The 18,223-nt window shown below is 39.5% G+C and overlaps 3 protein-coding genes and 1 long non-coding RNA gene across 9 annotated transcripts in view; 1 reads left to right on the top strand and 3 right to left on the bottom strand.

Moving 5' to 3' along the window:
* LOC107269279 overlaps positions 1–7,421 on the bottom strand; it is a 33,878-nt gene extending 26,457 nt beyond the window's left edge. For 2 of the 3 annotated variants that reach the window (XM_025086438.1, XM_015742963.2), the window contains exon 1: positions 7,117–7,421. Coding sequence is in view for 2 of the 3 variants with exons in the window: in XM_015742963.2 (XP_015598449.1) it covers positions 7,117–7,187 (71 nt within the window). In the remaining variant the exon portion in view is untranslated. The remainder of the gene's footprint in view (positions 1–7,116) is intronic. The other variant, XM_015742962.2, reaches the window with a different exon arrangement.
* A 1,078-nt stretch (positions 7,422–8,499) lies between these two features.
* LOC107269208 (L-lactate dehydrogenase A chain) lies at positions 8,500–10,442 on the bottom strand. The gene is made up of 8 exons (XM_015742802.2): positions 10,139–10,442; positions 9,929–10,058; positions 9,743–9,860; positions 9,496–9,669; positions 9,246–9,419; positions 9,018–9,135; positions 8,824–8,947; positions 8,500–8,761 (listed from the first exon to the last, which is right to left on the bottom strand). Exons 1-8 carry the CDS (start codon positions 10,354–10,356, stop codon positions 8,597–8,599), a joined length of 1,221 nt encoding a protein of 406 aa, XP_015598288.2. The 5' UTR covers positions 10,357–10,442; the 3' UTR covers positions 8,500–8,596.
* A 220-nt stretch (positions 10,443–10,662) lies between these two features.
* On the bottom strand, positions 10,663–13,780 carry LOC107269286 (L-lactate dehydrogenase). 2 transcript variants are annotated; one of them, XM_015742975.2, is made up of 5 exons: positions 13,642–13,780; positions 12,194–12,324; positions 11,640–12,105; positions 11,313–11,554; positions 10,663–11,233 (listed from the first exon to the last, which is right to left on the bottom strand). In XM_015742975.2, the coding sequence occupies exons 2-5, from the start codon at positions 12,317–12,319 to the stop codon at positions 11,069–11,071; spliced, it is 999 nt and encodes a 332-aa protein (XP_015598461.1). In that variant the 5' UTR covers positions 12,320–12,324; positions 13,642–13,780; the 3' UTR covers positions 10,663–11,068. The 2 variants fall into 2 exon arrangements, with proteins under 2 accessions (XP_015598461.1, XP_024942208.1); XM_025086440.1 differs by lacking the exon at positions 13,642–13,780 and adding an exon at positions 12,833–12,852.
* A 223-nt stretch (positions 13,781–14,003) lies between these two features.
* On the top strand, positions 14,004–16,588 carry LOC107269287. Of its 3 annotated transcripts, none has more exons than XR_003060089.1 (3): positions 14,004–14,730; positions 14,837–15,179; positions 16,033–16,588. It is a non-coding gene; the product is annotated as an uncharacterized LOC107269287 (long non-coding RNA). The 3 variants fall into 3 exon arrangements; XR_001538027.2 differs by lacking the exon at positions 16,033–16,588 and adding an exon at positions 15,305–15,622; XR_001538026.2 differs by lacking the exon at positions 16,033–16,588 and having other exon boundaries at positions 14,837–15,182.
* Positions 16,589–18,223: the final 1,635 nt, after the last annotated feature.

Raw genomic sequence — 18,223 nt, 5'->3', positions numbered from 1 at the left:
TATTTTTTTTACGACTCCTCAATTCCACGAGTAACGAGTCATCCGGCATTGAAAAGCCTGTTAATCAGTCGCTCCGTGCGAGCCTTGCTCCAAACTCGTGTCCTATCGGCAATTTCTATATGAATCCGTAACCTTGGAATTTCGCAGAAACGCATGCACACTTTTTTCCCTAAAGCTACAGAAATTCATCAGGATCAGAAATAGGCGAGAAAAAAATAAAATGCATCAATCGTCACGATATCACGTATTTACCTAAAAGTAATACCCGTAGGACATCAAAGAATAAAAGAGAAAGAGAAATCAAAGAATTTTCAAAGAAAGGCAATAAAACTCGAAACTCGATCAATTTCGTTGATCGACACAGAATAAATAACGTGTAAATCACCTTTCGAGAAGTTTACGCGAAACAATCTTTGTACACGTATAAATTAAAGCAGTCGCTTATCCTTTAAGCAGAAACCGAGTGAAATTAATTCTGACATATGTAATCAACGTGCGCCTGTTGCTAATAGACCGATCAATAGCCAGAACACCCACCTATATATCAATTTCCACAAACATAACATAACCGTGTATAACGTGTTGCACAAAGAGACATAAAGAAACGCCGGATCCCAGTAAATCAATTAAACAGTCCATCCTGAGACAGGACAAAAGAGAAACAAGAGAACTCGCGCTGCACTTAGTGTAATCCAATGATTGGTGGCGACCATGATATTTCAGAGCGAGTATAATCCGTTTCAAAAGTTAAGCGCAGAGGTCGCTCCTGCATATAAATAAAATTTCAGATTCGTAATTCAGATATTTCAAGGCAAGAATTCTCAAGCAGACGGAACTGAAGTAAGAGCAAAATAGAAGGAAAAAAAAAAAAGTATCATTCCAGTCGTTCATCATTCTAGGACGAACAACGTGTCTATTGCGTAACGGACGCTTTAAATCAGCTACCGGTTTCAAATCGGATCGCGATCTGCTTGCGCGAGGAGACAGGTGATTGGCCAGATACACGATGACCGGTACTTATGTAGGTTCTTTGGGCGTAAATTTGTCCAGAGAGTGTCGAGTGGCGTCAAGTCAAGAACGCTAATAGCCAAGCGGCCACGTTATACGGGACATTGATCGTCGTTCGTTCGCCGTTTGAAACTTCTTTGGGCACCTTGAAGCAATTTTCAAGTGCACCGATCTACCGACGATGTACGACAGTAACCGGTAGTTGAACATAACCGCAGTATAAGTCTTGTGTGCGTAACCGACTTTGGCGAAGGATTAGCGAGACGTAAGTCATTGGATTTCCGTTACGCAAGACAAGTCTGTATACGAGAGACGAACAAGGTAAAATGGTCTTATAGGAAAATTGTATAATTCGGTAAGCAGCTAGAATCGATTGATCGACTTTTAAATCTATTCGATAAAATTTTACCAGACACTAAAATCGCCCAAGAGCGTTTGCCTCTGGTCCTTATTTTTTCTCGTTACTATTATTCCAATTCTGATTGGCAGATCGCCCGATCGATAGGGCTGAGCAGCTAACGCCGGACCATGAAAATAATTAATCAACCTGGCATAATGATTAGGGCTTAGACAAGTGCTATACATATTGATGAGTTTTATTGACAGTGACACAGTTACGAGCAGCCTTGTATCTCGGTGCGTGTATCGAGCTGCGAGAAAAGTGCGCAAGGGTCTCGGGAACGGATACGGAGGAGTAATGAAATTATTTCTAGCGGGGCGAAGATTGTGATAAAAAGATAAAAGGCATCAAATTACGTTATAAAGTAGTTTCCACGAAACCGCTAAATCTTCGATTGGCGACGCTCTCTTCGTTTCTCGCGTTTGACGTTTCGACAAATGGGACACGTCGATTCCCTACAGTTTTTTTTTTTCTTTTTTTTTCTTTACTTTACTTTTTCCACATCTTCTACCATCGTTGACTCCTTGACGATTAAGCCGCAAGACATTTTCTCGATGGAAGAATTTTTCAAAATTAAACTCACGCAAGGACTTCGAGATTCGTTCTCACTCGTCTGGTTTCTTTCCGGTTTCTTTAGTGCGGCACATAAATGGATTACAACTAACCGGCTATACTGATCCGCAATGTCTTCAAGGATAACGATGGCCTTTAGGATTGACAATGGGCAAATGATTTCCTGGTCTTTTTGACAAGATAAGCAATTGTCGTTTTTACTCATATGAAGTATAGTACAGATAAGAATGTATACTGAGAATCTCTAATTTTAATAATTATTATTAATTTCAATTGGACACACCTAAACTTCTATATCGCACGTCCTGTGGGCTTGTGATTAACTACATTGGTTTTTTGTGAGTATTCAACCGGTGTTCCAAAAATGACTGAACGCGTTAACGCGTTCTAATATGAAGCAAAGCTAACCGGCTATTTCCTAAAACTGTCTCGGCATACAAATCAATCTGTATGGAAACGCCTTCACCTTTCGAGATAGCATCGTCAAGGCAACAAATCGCAATCAATTCCTCGGCTCTAAGCTAAACAGCACCCTGAACAAGGTCGTCGGGCATCAAAACGTTGCATAACTAAGGCCGGTCACGCTTCGCGAGACTGCTCCTCCGTGTCCGTCTTCTTTGAGAATGACACGGACTCGATTTCGTACGTAATTGCAGTTATTACGAGTCATCGATGGAATTCGCCAGAATTCGTAAGCAAAAATCAAGAAGCATAGCGGCTGTCATTTTTATTCATTTTTTTTTTAGGAAAAAAAATTTGTTAACGTCGATTCAAAATACATGGATGGTTCAGTCGATGTTCTTTTTTCATGCGTAAAGCGAGGCATCTTGTTGCATCCCTATAGAAGGAACCCTATGCTTACGAATGGGACTTACGAATGATACAGGGTACAGTGTACCGAGGTAAAAGCTCTAATTTTTTAAATACATAAGTCTAACTGGTCGACACGTAAGACGTTTAAAGGAAAACGTGAATCAGTGGAGAATCCAGGTTTCCAAACTCGTGTTTGTTAGAGAAAAAAAAAGCGGAATGATGTATTTTTGTAAAAAATTTGATGCAGAGTCATCGTTTCGTCCGATCGATATTTCACTTGGGAAATATCGAATAAATTCGATGCCAAAAAATTGGCTTGACCTTGTTTACAGATAATGATGCAAGAAGAGAGCAGATAGAAAAATCTATTGCTTCAGGATAAAAGAAAAACGAGCAGCTTCACGGCCGGATCTCCCCTTGGTTGACTAATTATTGGCAATTAATCCTAAATAAAGAAAAGAGAGATACATGGGCAAGTCCACGAATCGCATTTTCATTCCACAGACGGCGCTGCGCTTCCGAGGAGAGAGTGAGCGACCCTGTAAAATGTCATTTAACCCAGCGAAGCGATCCAAGGACTAGTGGAAACGTCCACCAGGAAATACGGTGCTTAAAAAAAAAAAGCATAGAAAAAAGTTTACATATGTATTCCCGTCAAAAATAAAAAAGATAAATTTCGAGAAAAAAAAGTCTACACCAATAATGGTCGTCGCGACAAACCAGCTTGGAGTATCGTTATTGAGTATCTTATTTCAAAACTTTCGTCCTAAGACTTTTGGAACACTCTGTACGCAGAAGGCGTTCCTAAAATCCTGATAAGAACCGTGTAACACGTGCCGGAGACAGTAGCAGTGGCGGCACACTGGTCGGCTCAAGTTTCTAAGCAATTCGATAGCGAAGCACAGCATAACATAGCAGACTATAGCATTGCAAGGCAGAACGTAACACAGTAGCGATACAGTACACGGTACTGCCTATATGTATGTTAAGCAGTCTAGAAATCTATAGGAAACGAATGATACACGTCCGTAGAAAGAATTGAGCCGTTCAGTGATTAGGTCGAATGTGTACCACTGTTAAAATGCACCCGTTCCACATGGTCCGTGTGGTCATGAATGTAATTCATGAACAAAGCAAGTTTTTTTTCATAGGGTACTCGTCTGTAGTAAAAATGAGTCACGTACTGCAGACAATAGCGGAGTGTACAAATTAATCTGAAAATCAGATAGATCAAGGATAATACGAATAAAAAGGGACATTGAGAAAAGTATGTATAGGCTTGGCTAGTAACGATGGGCCGTTCGTAATAACTCTCTCGTATACAGTAAATTAATATGATGCGTTCCTGAGGAGGATAATTATCCTGAATTTAAGAGACTCGGTGAAGGTAGAACTCTCGCTGCGTTACGTCCGGTCAATAAGTTCCGGGCACTTTCCTTGGTACTGGGAGCCAAGAACAGCATGAGAAAACTTATCATTGAGATTTTCTATTCCTGGATGTCTCGTGTGGTATTTATAGTCGACGTCTTACCTTTTACATAAGGAGCATAAGAAAGTGAGCATACGAGTAACTATCTCGGTATGTGGATATACGTGGGTTGATTCGACCGGGAGTCATTAAGATTTGTTTCTAAGGACTTTTCAAGTCAGAACTCAAATTCTTACTTGGTTCTGGGGTTACACGGTTTATTGGGCTAATCGTAGTTATGATTGTGAATCTAGGTCGTATTTCTAATTATAGTCCTAATTGTACTGTTATCAGGTATCCTTATTAGGAAATAAGCCGTGCTGAGTTTCTATAAAATATTTTAACGGCGACTGTAAAGTGACGGCTGATTTGAGGATTAGGCCTAAATTTATATATTTCGTATAGCATTGCTGTTCTGCTTCGCAATGCTATTGGATTTTCATCCTGTGCGTGGATATTAAAAATTTGATCACACGGCAGATTCGTAAAAAATTTTAGCTTGGAGCATCAATTTTAATGCTAGCCATAACAAATTCATGAAATCGTTATCCCAGCAAGACGACAGTCGCCAAAGTACAAATTCAGAACATATTAATTATGAATAGTAAAATTTTTAAGTGTGCGAAATTTTATTTAAGAATCAGTAGGTCGATCACCGCGTACTTGGCGAGATCAGTAAGAATCAGGTTGGGCACGTGCTGTGGACCAGGGTGAATCAGCGAATCGTTGTAACGGTTCAATCCCATGGATGACTTGACGATTTGTAGGAAATAAATTTGCCAAAATCAAGGGTGGACAAATCGCAATCGTGCAAAATAGATTGAATGAATTATATAGACACGCTAATTGGATCACTTTCCAAGAGTGAATCACAAAGCGTAGAAAATAACTGGCGACGTATAGAGGTCAAATTCTCGAAGAAAGCCAATGGCTGACCTTAGATCGAATTGGGTGAAAATCAACTGGTAAGGTCCTTAGCCCCGAGTGCGATGTGGCAAGTGTCCAATGAGCGACAAACACGAATGATTGGTTTGCATAACTAAAGTTTCGCAACATGCATTAAGAGCGCGTATAAATTTTGAAGAACGTTAAGCCTCGATATAAGCATTACAGAAATAATCATAATATCGGATAATTTCATTTTACCCCAAACCATGAAAACCAGGCATAACGGTGCAGCCAGGCAAAGGCGATCGGTAAACTCACAAAGCGGTACCCATCGCTATACGTATTATTCGAGAGTACAGTACTACCAACCGACAGTATAGTCAGGACAAAATTTAAATTTACCACAAGCTACGCCCGCCTCACTGTACAGCAGGGAGTTACGCCACGTAAAATCCGTTAACAAAGGATCGCCAAAAAGTGCCAGAATCTCCAAATCGATTCCACATATGAAATTCACACGTGAACGACCATCTTAACTATTTGGGAGTTGGTATCGCGTGACGAGACGGAATTCACTTTCTATAAATTTTATCTAAATGAAGGTTTATCAAAAAATTAAAAAAAGATATCTCCATCTCCTAAGATTTTGAAAATGAAAAAGCTTCGAGAGATACTCGAAAGAGAGCGTTCGAGTTTAGTGCGATTTACCGAGCAGATCGAAATGCAACATAAATGCCAGACGCTTTCTAAACGAACCGGTGCCGTAACTTCGTTTGGATCGATTGGAACGGGGCTGATTCTCATTGCATTAAAACTGCCGCGAGAAAATGATGATGTAAGGATTGATGATAACGTTTTATCATGTACGTACGAGGGGAAGAAGATAGCAATGTATATCCTTATGGCCCTTAGTAAATTCTGTAATAAGAAAAAAAAAACGAATGGCTACAGGCTATTTTGCAGCCATCGTCCAATTAACGATACACGGAATACTGGGAGTACAAAGACCAATGACGTATTATTTCAAGTGTACGCGCAGACTTTGATCGTTATTAACGTTGGAGAGTTTCGTGCGAATTCCATCGTGCCCAAAACCTGTCACACTTTCCTGTGGCGATAGGAGCACCCACTGCCAAAATAGCCAGTCAGGAGCAGTTCGCGCTTGGATCTTTATAAATCTTAAGCTAACGACATTCGAGGGGATACGAGAAAAAGTATTAACAGAAACGTCGAGGTATTTAGAAAAGCAGCGAAGTCGTATTCCGAAATCTTACGGTTCCTGATATCAATTCTCGACTAGGAAGCTGCCTCTGGATGGAAGCCAATTATCGTTGTACATGTTACTTCTGCCATTCGCGGAATCCTACCACAAGGACTCGCACCTTTCGAAGCGCATATTAAAGTCTCGCAGAGTTCAGGATCGGTTCCACGAATTGAAAGTCTAAGTCATTGCACAAGATTCTCGCGACTCGATATCGCAACGTGTTCGCTTTACGTGCTTGGGACGTTTGGTACTGGGAACACTCGAGCGGACGAGCGAACGAAGGGACGAATGAGTATAGGTCGCACTTCTTGGAGCCCGAAGTAACATAGAACAGAGTATACAGAAGAGGGAAGAAGAGTAGTTTTCACAAGAGTATAGACTAAGACGCAAGAAGCAGCCGAGAAAGCTTTTAGAACGAAAGTCAGAATGCAAGGCCGAGCAACCGCAGAGAGCAGCAAAACGACGTCTCCTGCGAAGAGTTTACTATTTTCAGAATACTCGAGATACGATATAACAGTAAAAATAGTTTAAGTCTCAGGCAGTAAAAAGGTTATTCGTTTGTTGCTAAGGAGCTGTCCGTAAGAATATGACCAGTTTTATACCCGCTGTCAACTTTAATCCCTCGGCCACTTCGATCTAAAAATATCTCGCAGGTATAATTTTTTGTGCCTTCTTTTCTATTCAATGTTTATATTCACTTACTTGCAAAGGATCTTCCAAAAGCAGCCAAAGCTGGAGCCATTCGGCACTTCACTCGCGTACGATATAGTCATTTCCTGCTGAGCCGGGCGCGCAGCGCTCCTTCAACTCTTCTCCTTTGCTTCTTTCAGGCTGTTTCTCTTGTTCAAGCTTCCGGAAAGAAGCACTCGCGCACATGCGGCGCGCGGGCCGCTCAAACTTCCTTATCAAGTCCCTCGTCTGAGGGTGTCGAGGTATCGCGACGGGTTTATCATCAGACAGCTAACGGGTGGACAGAACCAGCTGACCTACGGACCGACTGTCTACTGACTGAGCTCCACTGATGGACGGGACCAACACGGAACGGGGCCCAGCTACCACCTCCAACTTGGCCAGGTACGTCGGTTCCTGTCTTTAGGCCCCGCGGCATGAAATTTACAGTGACACTAACTAATGAAGGATTATCACTGAGTTTAATGAGAAACTTGAATATTTACTCAATAATTCCAAATTTTCTTTCGTTATTATTTCAGACAGTCGACTATAATTTTATTTATATATCTGAATACATTTGGATCCTTACTCGATTCGTACCTGGTCAAAGCATAATGCTGCTATCGTTGCAGTTGTTGTGGCTTGTGGGTTTGGTGCGCTACCTCGTGGCCGACTTCCATACCGTCCTCTCACCTTGCCGTGGCCTAGCCTCCGGCTAAATTCATTTCGAGTTCTATATCATCCAATAAACAAGCTTCTCCCTATAGCAGATCAATTCCTAAAAGTTAAATAAATTTGAGAATGACTTTGTAACCCTGCCTGATCCAAGTATGTACCTGATAGAAGCGGGTGACATAGAAACAGTGATTTTTAAAAGAAGTTCTTATCTCTGCAGTGTTTTCAGAAAATATTTCAACGGGTAAATATTGAATTTCAATGAAGGCATTGCTGACTGTGAACCTTGCTTCCAGAATGAGAATCGTAGGCGCTTTTACAGAGGTGGAATATGTTTGTACCATTTTCGATGGTGGCATCGCATTGTGTTCTCTACCTGGCCTTACTTACATTTAAAAGGTGGGATAGGTCATTGACGTCATTTGGTAGTTTGTATGTACCTAGACTAAGACACCTGCAGGTCTAACAATTGGTAATTAAGGTATAAATATTCTTACCTGAACGACAGGATTGTCTTTTGCCGTTGAAAATAAAGAACCTCTCCTTATAAGATATTCAGTAATATTTATAGCCTCCTAAGGTAAGGAGTGGAAACTAATTTTTGTCTTAATAAAAATTCTAAACTCATAAAACAAGAGGAAAAAACAAAGGATAGGAATATAATAAGAATGACGCTCTTTCTATTTGACCTTACTAACCTATCTACTTGGAAAATTCCATAATACTGTTATTGCACATGGTAATATAAAACGTTCTGCTATTTATTATTCTCAAAAACATGCTCATACAGACTGAGAACAAACTTGACAGCTGCGTCATTGGATCATACAGATTCTTAAATATTGATATCTTTCTGTATCCCGTAAACTATCTCGGCGGAATTCTGCAGCAGCTTCTTCTCGTATTCCGTCATGCGCATGCGCACAACTTGAGTGACGCCATTCTCGCCGACAGTGCACGGCAGCGACAGAAACATTTCATGACAGATATCGTAGTGACCCTACAATATATGACAATGAACAAATTTCACGCTATCGAACCCATTCATTTCATTTGGCGCACCTGTATAAGCGTGGAAACCGTTTTGATGCATTGACAATTCCGTAGTACAGCTTCAGTGATATCAGCCACCGATAAACCAACAGCAATATTCGTATAGCCTTTCAAACAGCGAACCGTGGGACCTCTGTGAGAAAAGAGGAGGTTGAAAATAATTATTTAAAAATTTTACAATTAAAATAAATAACATCACTCACGCTCTCACGACTTCCTTAGCGATTTCGTTCCAATTCTCCTCGTCAGTCTCCAAACCGATATTTGGCAAAATGTCGCGAAATTGAATACCGGCAATGTTGACGCCGGACCAAAGTGGAACTAGAAAACGTTAATCGGATATCTTTAATACGTAACCAAAACTTTCTTCGTTTGGAATTGCCCGAAGTTTTCTCATTGAACTTTATGGGCATATTATGGTAAATTTTTACCCTGACTGTCTCCATGTTCTCCGATAATATATCCCTCCACTGATTTACACGATACGCCAATTCTCTCGCCGATTAAATAACGAAACCTCGCAGTGTCGAGGTGAGTGCCACTGCCGATTATTCTATTAACGGGGAACCCGCTCACCTTCCAGGTTATCCAGGCCAAGATATCCACTGTAAGGTAAATGTCACTCGTAATAACGCAAACAATATTTCACTACCGTTCGATTGACAGCCATGGGGCTATTACCAGGGTTGGCGACGATAATGAAAACTGCATTGGGACTGTATTCTGCCAATGGTGGTATAATATTTTTAAAAATATCAGCATTTCGTTGCACCAGGTCCAATCGAGTTTCACCCTTCTTCTGGCGAGCTCCGGCGGCCAGGATAACAACTTTCGAGTTACTCGAGACGCAAAAATCTACGATAAACGTGCGAGCCATTCGTTCTCGTTTACCATCTAACGGTACCTACTGCCGGTAAGTATATTTTACCAGTGCCGTACTCTATTCGCGGAGCGTCCATGAACACGGAGCCGTGACCAAAGTCCATTCCTTCGCCTTCGAGTTTCTTTGGAAAAGCATCGACAATCGCTACGTGACTTGTTATTTTCTGTAATGGGCAACGAAGAATTCTCATTAACTTGACGACACATACTGTCGAATAGTTTATAGAATTACCTGGAAGAGTAAAGCATTAACGATACCAACGCCGACCATACCGGACCCAACAACGGTAACCTTGTTCATACCATCCCTCACGGGTTCTGCTACTTTGCAGAGTAATTCCTCCCGTAAGCATGGTTGGGGTCTGAAGGAAATTTCATAAGGATTTCTTTTTAGAAATATTTTCATGTATCAATCACACGCAGAATTTTCGAATCTGCTTACGCAAAACTGACCGCTCTCTGCAAATCCGAACGTGGCAGAGTTTTACCAATCCTCGTACTGGCACAATTTGATCGATGACCTCCAAATATATCGGTTAAGATACTTGGGGGATGAGTAGAAAATTGACGTGCTATTTGGCATATCTTTTTCGATGATACTTTCATCCCTTTAATGCAATGTGGCCATCTTCTTGTCCACAGCACCAGGCTGAGAACCATCCTCCAAGATTATTTACAATTCGATTTTATTTCGGTGTACGTCTTACATTGCACGGGAATTTGATGGACTTTGACGTAACGCCATTGTATCATCTATCAATTGTTTAAACAGTTCCATGGTGATAAAACGTCAGCCATTGTCTTATTGGGATAGACATTTTGTTACCTTTATGTGGGGATATATTTGGATTTTATATATGCAAATTATCATTCAAGATATTTTTTATTCACTGGACGAATACATAAACACATACTTTCATGAATACTGATACAGGAAATGCATTATACGAAAATGCGGACAACGTATTGACGTATTTTAGATATATATTTTTTTTCGTTATGATGTACTTATAGTAATAAGAAGTCGGTACTACTCCTTATCATTCAAGATTGATTCTCGATAATACATAAATAATTACAATTTTATAAAACCTCGTCGTACATTTATTAGAAAAATCGGATAAAACGTTCATAGCACTTTTGAATACTTTAGATGAAATAAATAAGCACCGTTTCCTGAGATACTGCGTCACTGGTATGTTAACGCATATTTTGTAAATTAAGTATAAAATGTGTATAAAAATAAGAGGTAATCGGAGATGATGATTCTTATGTGAAACCTCAACCACAGAGCAAAGGACGAAAGTAAGCCGCCAAAGTTAAGCTAAAACTGCTAAACAGATAAAAAACGATCTAGAATAATACTGTTTTGTTAAAACTTCAAACCGTCCTGAACAGCCTGCATTGTTGTGGCTGATTTTTTAAGAAGTTGGCGTTCCTCGTCGGTTAATTTCTGTCGAACTATATTCGTAACTCCGTCCTCACCCAAAGTACAAGGAACCGACAGAAAGACCTCTTCGGTGATATCGTGAAGTCCCTGAAAAAATATTCAAGAAAATAGAAGTTTGTAACTACGTCGGTAACAGACTCCGAGCGAATCTGCAATATCGACTTACGGTAACCAACGTAGAGACAGCGTGAACTTGATTAGTGTTTCTTAATATAGTAGAAGCGAGGTTAGAGATACTCAGGCCAATAGCCCAAGAAGTATAGCCTTTGAGTCGAATAACCTCGTAAGCACTCTGTACAACTTGCTTGTGCAAATCATCCCAACGCTCCTCATCCTTATCAGTACCGACGTTTTCATTCAGATCGCGCAATCTGACACCAGCAACGTTCACTCCAGACCATACAGGTACTGCAAGGAACCCACAAAAATAGTACAGTAAGAATGACATGCTCAAATTGTCCACTACCATAGTATCGCTAACGAAGTGACTCACCACTGGTATCTCCGTGCTCGCCGATAATCCAACCATGACAAGAGGTTGGCGCAACTTGCAGTTTCTGAGACAAAAGAAAACGGAATCGAGCCGAATCGAGATTCGTGCCACTTCCGATAACGCGATTTTTTGGTAAACCAGATAACTTCCATGCGACGTAGGTCAGGATGTCTACTGGATTGGATACGATCAGAAGGATCGTATTAGGACTGTACTTGACAAGTTGAGGTATGATGCCTTTGAAGATGTCCGTGTTTCGTTGAACTAAATCCAGACGAGTCTCGCCCTCGCGTTGACGTGCACCGGCAGTCACAACACACATGCATGAATTTGCTGTGGCAGAGTAATCCGTGCTTGCGTTGATACGTGCATTTTTCAGGAACGCAGTACCGTGTTGAAGATCCATCATTTCGCCTTTGAGCTTGTCCTCCATCACGTCAACGAGAACAACGTCGTTCGAAACGTGCTGCAGGAGTATCAAGAAAAAGAAATTTATTAGGTAAATTACAGAATTTCGGTTTATCTATATTCTATCTGACATCGAAGATACTTACACTTGTTAGTATACTAAAGGCACATGCCATGCCGACTTGACCAACTCCAACGATCGTAATTTTATTCTTACCAGTCGAAACTGGTTCGGTTATTTCCTTCAGCAATTGCTCCTTAAGTGACGTCATCTTTTCTGTAACATATTTGAAAATATAAATTCAATCGCGCCAAAGAAGCTTGTTCTCTCGTGCATAATGTCATCGATTTTATTCGGCTTAGTCCTAAACTATCGATTTGTACACTGAAGGTCATGACTAGTAGAGCAGTCATAGGTAGAGGTCACGATCGTTACGAATGCTATAGGTAGAGGTCACTAGAAGATTTTCGAATGAGAGTAGTCTCCCGTTCAAGATATACATATGATCCGTATGACCCTATTTTTAGATTATTCCCGCTCAAGGACTAAAAAAAAGGACTTTCTTATCCGTTGTTCAGGAGTGAAGTATTAAACGTCAAATACCAGATGCGCTCAATAGATGGCCATACTTGCATCAGAATTGATTCAAATTTAAAATCTCACACGAAACGATATAATGGATTATTATATTAGCCCCAAGGCATACAATAATTGCATGTGAGCATACCTTTATTAAGGGGGGAGATACATGTAGAGGGTAAAAAAAATCGTAGTTTATACCCACAAAGTTTTAAATTCAAATTCCGGAGTAGTTTTAATGTTAGCGGTAGCTGAAGAAGGATCTTCATGAGCGCCGGCCTCTTAGCAGAGTCCTATTCAAAAACAAATAGGAAAAGTACGGCTCGAGCTTCTAAGCCACGTAGAAGACATTTTCATGTAAATCAATTTACTAACGAAGAAAGTGACGTTAATCGAAACTTTAAATGCGCTTTTTTCAAAATAGCATTTTTGAAACTTGTAGTAAAGATAACTCAAAAACTACTTAACCGATCTGGCTGAAATTTTGAACGCATTTATAGTACACTAATACCTTGAAGTTAAACTTACATGTTCCGAAAAAATAATTGTAAAAAAATATTTTTTTTAATGCAAAAAGAAAAGCAAAGTTTTCACCGAATATTCGAACTGTTTGTGCAAAGCTTACAAATTTATAAATTCCGAAATTTTCTCCTATTTTAGAGTTTTAACTATGAGTAATACATGTTTATAATACACTGTGGGTCATTTTGTATTGTACAACTTTCAAACAAAAATTAAGAAATTAGTTTAAGAGTTTTATATTAAGGTCCTAATGTTTCAGATATGTATAATAATTAAAAATTTCTATGTAAAGAAAATTCACGAAAATGCCTTTTTCTTGGCCTTCTACATGTGTCTCCTCTCTTAATACAACAATACATTCATGACGATGTAACCGGCATAACCTACTATTTCAGCACCGACGCTACAATGTATTCAATTAATAATTTCCACTATGAAAATAATAGTACAGAAAGTCATACACCAATACACAATGCCAGAAACATTACTCACCTTTCTTTTTTACCAATGTAATACACCAACGACCAACAGATATTACGAAGCCTCACTGTGTCTCTGAGAACAAGTAAACTCTCACTGATCCGTTTGACAGTTCGGAGGTGTGTGTACTTGAAGGTGACCTTGCACCTACTTTTATACGTTCCTAAATTCAAACAGGTGATCATTTCCGCACTAACGAAAATTACGATTGTACAAAAGAAGCTCTTCTAAAATGAATTCAGTAATATTTCGATTCTTTTCGATGTGCTTGAAAAATATATTATACAATAAAACTATTAATTTGTGACACGTAGTAACAACGCGCGGGTGATCAAATGCACGTATGACTAGGGAGTTTTCGGGGAACCTGCTTGAGTATCTGCGCAGGCGCAGTCAGGGTTGCTCACGACTGCCCGACTTGTCCGGTCTAATAGAAACCCACCTATTGATCCATCCAACTGTATTCACTTTCCCTTAGAGCTGGCTGTCATTCATCCAATCGTAATGCTCCTATGGACTATGACTGTCACAGTGCACCTTACGAGTCTCGACAATTCATAGTTTAAAATCGGCACACTCTAAACCATGATCATGACAATTTACTCGGTTCGTGATAATGAGTGCGGAACCGTTCATATATAAATACTGATAATTATAATGACTTAACATTTAACCTTGATATTCGTCAGAAATAATTCATGCTGTGGCAAAAATTTGTATTGCCTTATCTAATCAGTGTAACTAACCTGCTGTTATTATAGTACATATCATAGTACTGTGATTTTGTGTTATCGCACTTCTCTCTTTTTTTTAATTAAAAATATCCATAAATGATTTGATACTGCTCTTAATATATCCTATTATTCGTTTTTATGACTTTTCATACGTTATCAGACACGGAATTGCAGATATGATTCATAACGAGCACATCGCATTAATTTCCTGCAAGAAATGACGCAACGGAGTATAGAGTGCTGGAAACATGGCGTAACGAAACGCAACGTCCTACGTGCTTGACGTCATACACTGAATGGGGACTGGTACATCTTTTCACGATAGTGCCTTATGGCTTTTTATTCAAAGAATAAAAATACTTGCAAGGTACTACTTTGTCATATAAAGATTACTGGTTTTTATTTTTAAAGCTTTATTGAAATTTGTTCTTATCTTATGTCTCCCTTTATTCCTTCATGCTATTTCATTCCAGAGGTTTGAAATGAAAACGTGCAGGAGATCGCATACTCCTGGCCTGAATTCCGCGAATGCTTCACTGTATTGCGAATCGTTAATTTAGGTTTGGCATGCTGGTTCAAAAGACTCAATTCGTACGAGACAGTTGATGCCAAAAGGAATCAGTGGCTTCTAAGAGTCGCTAAATTACGAGGACATTCAACAGATTGCAGTAAATGGTCATAATGAATATTATCTTCGTTTCCAAATTCTTTCGTCATCCATACGTATTTCTGTGGAAAGGAGGCTTTTGATACTTTGGGTAAAACCGGCACATCTCGATATAAATAAATGAATAAAATATATCAACGCATGAAAAGGTACCTTGAACGTATGCTATACTAATGTGACATCCAATTGACGATTATACACGGTCGGTGTAGTGATAGTTAAAGGATGGTCACAATGGCCTGCTTAGAGTCTAACCTTTCGAAAATTTATCCAGGATCGGCCAGTTACTTGCACCCTATGTCATTGACGGTCATGAGACTGTTCGCACAAATCGAATTTTGATCGACTGCGGATAGAAATTAAAATCCACAATAGGAAACCTTTAGGAGAGCTGATCAAACTGAACTTTTACTTACGAAGTGCTGCACTTGACCATGGATTAAGAAATTTAATGATGGTTGAATAGGGATAGGGGTTGGTTTAAGGATCGAAGGAAGATTGTTAATAGAAATGTTTGCAATTAAGTTGTGTACGGGTAATTACAATTTGAAAACAATAATTGAATTTAAAGGCAAAATAAAATAACTTACGTTATTAAAATATATTGTCAATACGATGTTCAACTGTTGAATTCGAATTCGGAATCGGCGACAAAAGAAAGATTTATAGAATTTGAACTTAGATCTTTTCTTGAGTTGAATTTTTAGAGAACGATTTACTTTGTCATCTGACTGAACCTTTTTGACTTCCAACTCCTGACTGAACTCTATCTGATCTTCTTTTTGTTAGATGATTTCATGAAGACATAATAACTTTCAATTGACCTGTGACTAACTGTTAGGCCTTGATCACTAGGTGGGGTTTTCCCTTTATTTCTTGACCTTCCGTTCGTCTTTTGTAACCTCTTCCTTATACCATAGCTTTTCGAATTACACACATAGCGCGTGACCATTGTTTTGTTTATAGTATAATTTCTATAAGACGCAAATATCTTATTTTTAGTTGCCAAAGAGATGCGAAGGCTAACTGTCAATGTGTTTTCATTACGTGAGTGATGGTTTAGAATTATTCTTCGAAAAATAATATATAGATTATCGATTGTTATGAGTACATACGATGACAATAGTATAATGCGTCGAATCAGACGAAATACAAGTTAAAAGCATGAAGCGTGACTGAAGGTTCTCATCCGGACGTAACCACCGACTTGCCAGAATCGCAGTGACGCAGTGACAGAAACCAGTTCGTAAGTTGAAAGATCTAAATTAGCCGATAAATATTTACAGCCAAACATGAAATCTCTTTGAAGCATTTACAGAATTTTTACACAATAAAATGTATAAATTTATATATCGCAGATAGTTGGGAAAAGATATGGAGCTAATAAATAAACTGTTCTTATTTTTTAAAATTATTTTTAACAATCCTGTGCACATCGTGTATGCATCCTTCAGTCTATCAAATACCCAAGTCTAATTCACGAGAATTTTGACGCAGCGCACCAGACGTGACAGGAACTCTACGTTTTCTTTTTATAAATCGTCAAAGTCATAGTGGGGGGTATGAGGAGAGACCCCGTGGAAGAAAAACGGTAACCAAGGATGCACAAAGCATTCCATACGAGTATACCTCGTATGGGAGTGAACGCTGTAGGTAAATGGGGTAATCATCTCGTAGTAATCGTCTGCTAAAATATACGAAAAAAGAGGCGCAATACCTTGTCGTGGAGCAATTTCCATAAACAATGTGGCACAACAGGCCACACAACTCGTCCGTTACCGGCAGAAACTATACGGTGTATACGGCTGAAACTGTAGATGTATGTTGTCGAACATAACCCCAAGGGGCACGCTTCATAATAGAGCAATTTAATAAATTGTCCATCGTGCCAATTAGGACAGTGTTAACGATTACCGAGGAGAATCTTGATATGGTAATTACAATCCAGTAAAGCATTCCCATTCGTTAGCGAATCTTCCTGACTGTCCACAGCCTCTGCCGGTACCCGAATGTCGGTGTGGTTTCAATCTGGTTCCTTCGTGATTGTAAATTATGGCGCCCACGATACCCTAATACTTTTGGGTTGGCGAGTGGCCAATCGGATTAAAGTACTTGGACCAAATATTTTCCCCCTACATATTTACTCCATCCACCAGCAATGACGATACGATAAATATATATCATATAAATTTTGTGAATACCGGGTAAAATCATGAGTGCGTTTAAAATAACGTGGAAAAAAGTACAAGGATAAATAGGTCGTAGATAAAAAAGAATTTATGAACACAAACTGCTAGCGGCGGTAACTCTAAATGCTATTCGCACGTGAATCAAAGTGATTCTAGAGTATAAATAAATCGTGAGCACCGGATCTTATGCTGGTAGCAAGGAATAGAAACAGTTGCGACTATAAATCTTTAGATCCGGCATAATCGGGACAATCTGGAATCTTGCGTGAAGCAACGTGAATCTTTTCACGCGGTTAAGAGAGACCAATTGGTTTTATATTTACCTCGGATGGTAATGCAGTGTTCAGAGTATTTATCGGTAATTCAGAATCCTGTTATAAATCAACTGGCACATGCGATCATGGTACCGCCATAGAAATTATCCTAGTCGCTCATACGTAGCGAAATTATACTCCCATTATATCGACTACGACGTTTTTCATTGCGCTTGGTATAAACTGCAGCTGTAAATCTTCGCGGAAGAACTCTCCTGGCGTTTTCGCGATAATGCAATGCCTCACAGCTTAATAATAAAATCCATTAGGCTGGCTAATGATGATACTCGGTAGGTGATAATGGATTACTCATGTAAAATAATTAAAAAATGCCTTATCAGGTATCGCTAAAAGGAATTTACACGACTAAACACGTGTCGCTTTACCTTGTTTGTTTTAATAATCTAATCTAGTCTCGTGCGCGTCAGATTTCAATAGGATACACGTTGGTACACATAAGCTCACCAAAGAACCAATCTCAGTCTGCAGGGTGGTCTGAAAATAATAAATATCAAGACTTTACTCCGTACTCGACTTTGCCCCTGGGGTCTTTGCAGTTTCTCATTTCATAATATTCGGCATGGACCAAACGAATCGACGCTGGCGTGATTACCAGCCGTAACTCTTACCTGGACAATTAACGTGCACTCCTGATGCAATCGCCTGCTATTAATTACAATCAATACTATC

Source organism: Cephus cinctus, unplaced genomic scaffold (genome assembly GCF_000341935.2).
Source record: "Cephus cinctus unplaced genomic scaffold, Ccin1 Ccin1_scaffold0617, whole genome shotgun sequence".
NCBI lineage: Eukaryota > Metazoa > Arthropoda > Insecta > Hymenoptera > Cephidae > Cephus > Cephus cinctus.
The sequence above is the reverse complement of the archived record's forward strand: the minus strand, read 5'-3'. Positions and strand labels throughout refer to the sequence as shown.

Coding starts and splice junctions, on each gene's coding strand:
- LOC107269208 (XM_015742802.2), bottom strand. CDS start 10,356: ATGGTTCTCAGCCTGGTGCTGTGGACAAGAAGATGGCCACATTGCATT. Junction 8,948..9,017: donor GCTAAGGAAGTCGTGAGAGC/GTGAGTGATGTT, acceptor CTTTTCTCACAG/AGGTCCCACGGTTCGCTGTT. Junction 8,762..8,823: donor CGGTTTCCACGCTTATACAG/GTGCGCCAAATG, acceptor CATATATTGTAG/GGTCACTACGATATCTGTCA.
- LOC107269286 (XM_015742975.2), bottom strand. CDS start 12,319: ATGACGTCACTTAAGGAGCAATTGCTGAAGGAAATAACCGAACCAGTT. Junction 12,106..12,193: donor CCTTTAGTATACTAACAAGT/GTAAGTATCTTC, acceptor ATACTCCTGCAG/CACGTTTCGAACGACGTTGT. Junction 11,234..11,312: donor CTGTCTCTACGTTGGTTACC/GTAAGTCGATAT, acceptor ATATTTTTTCAG/GGACTTCACGATATCACCGA.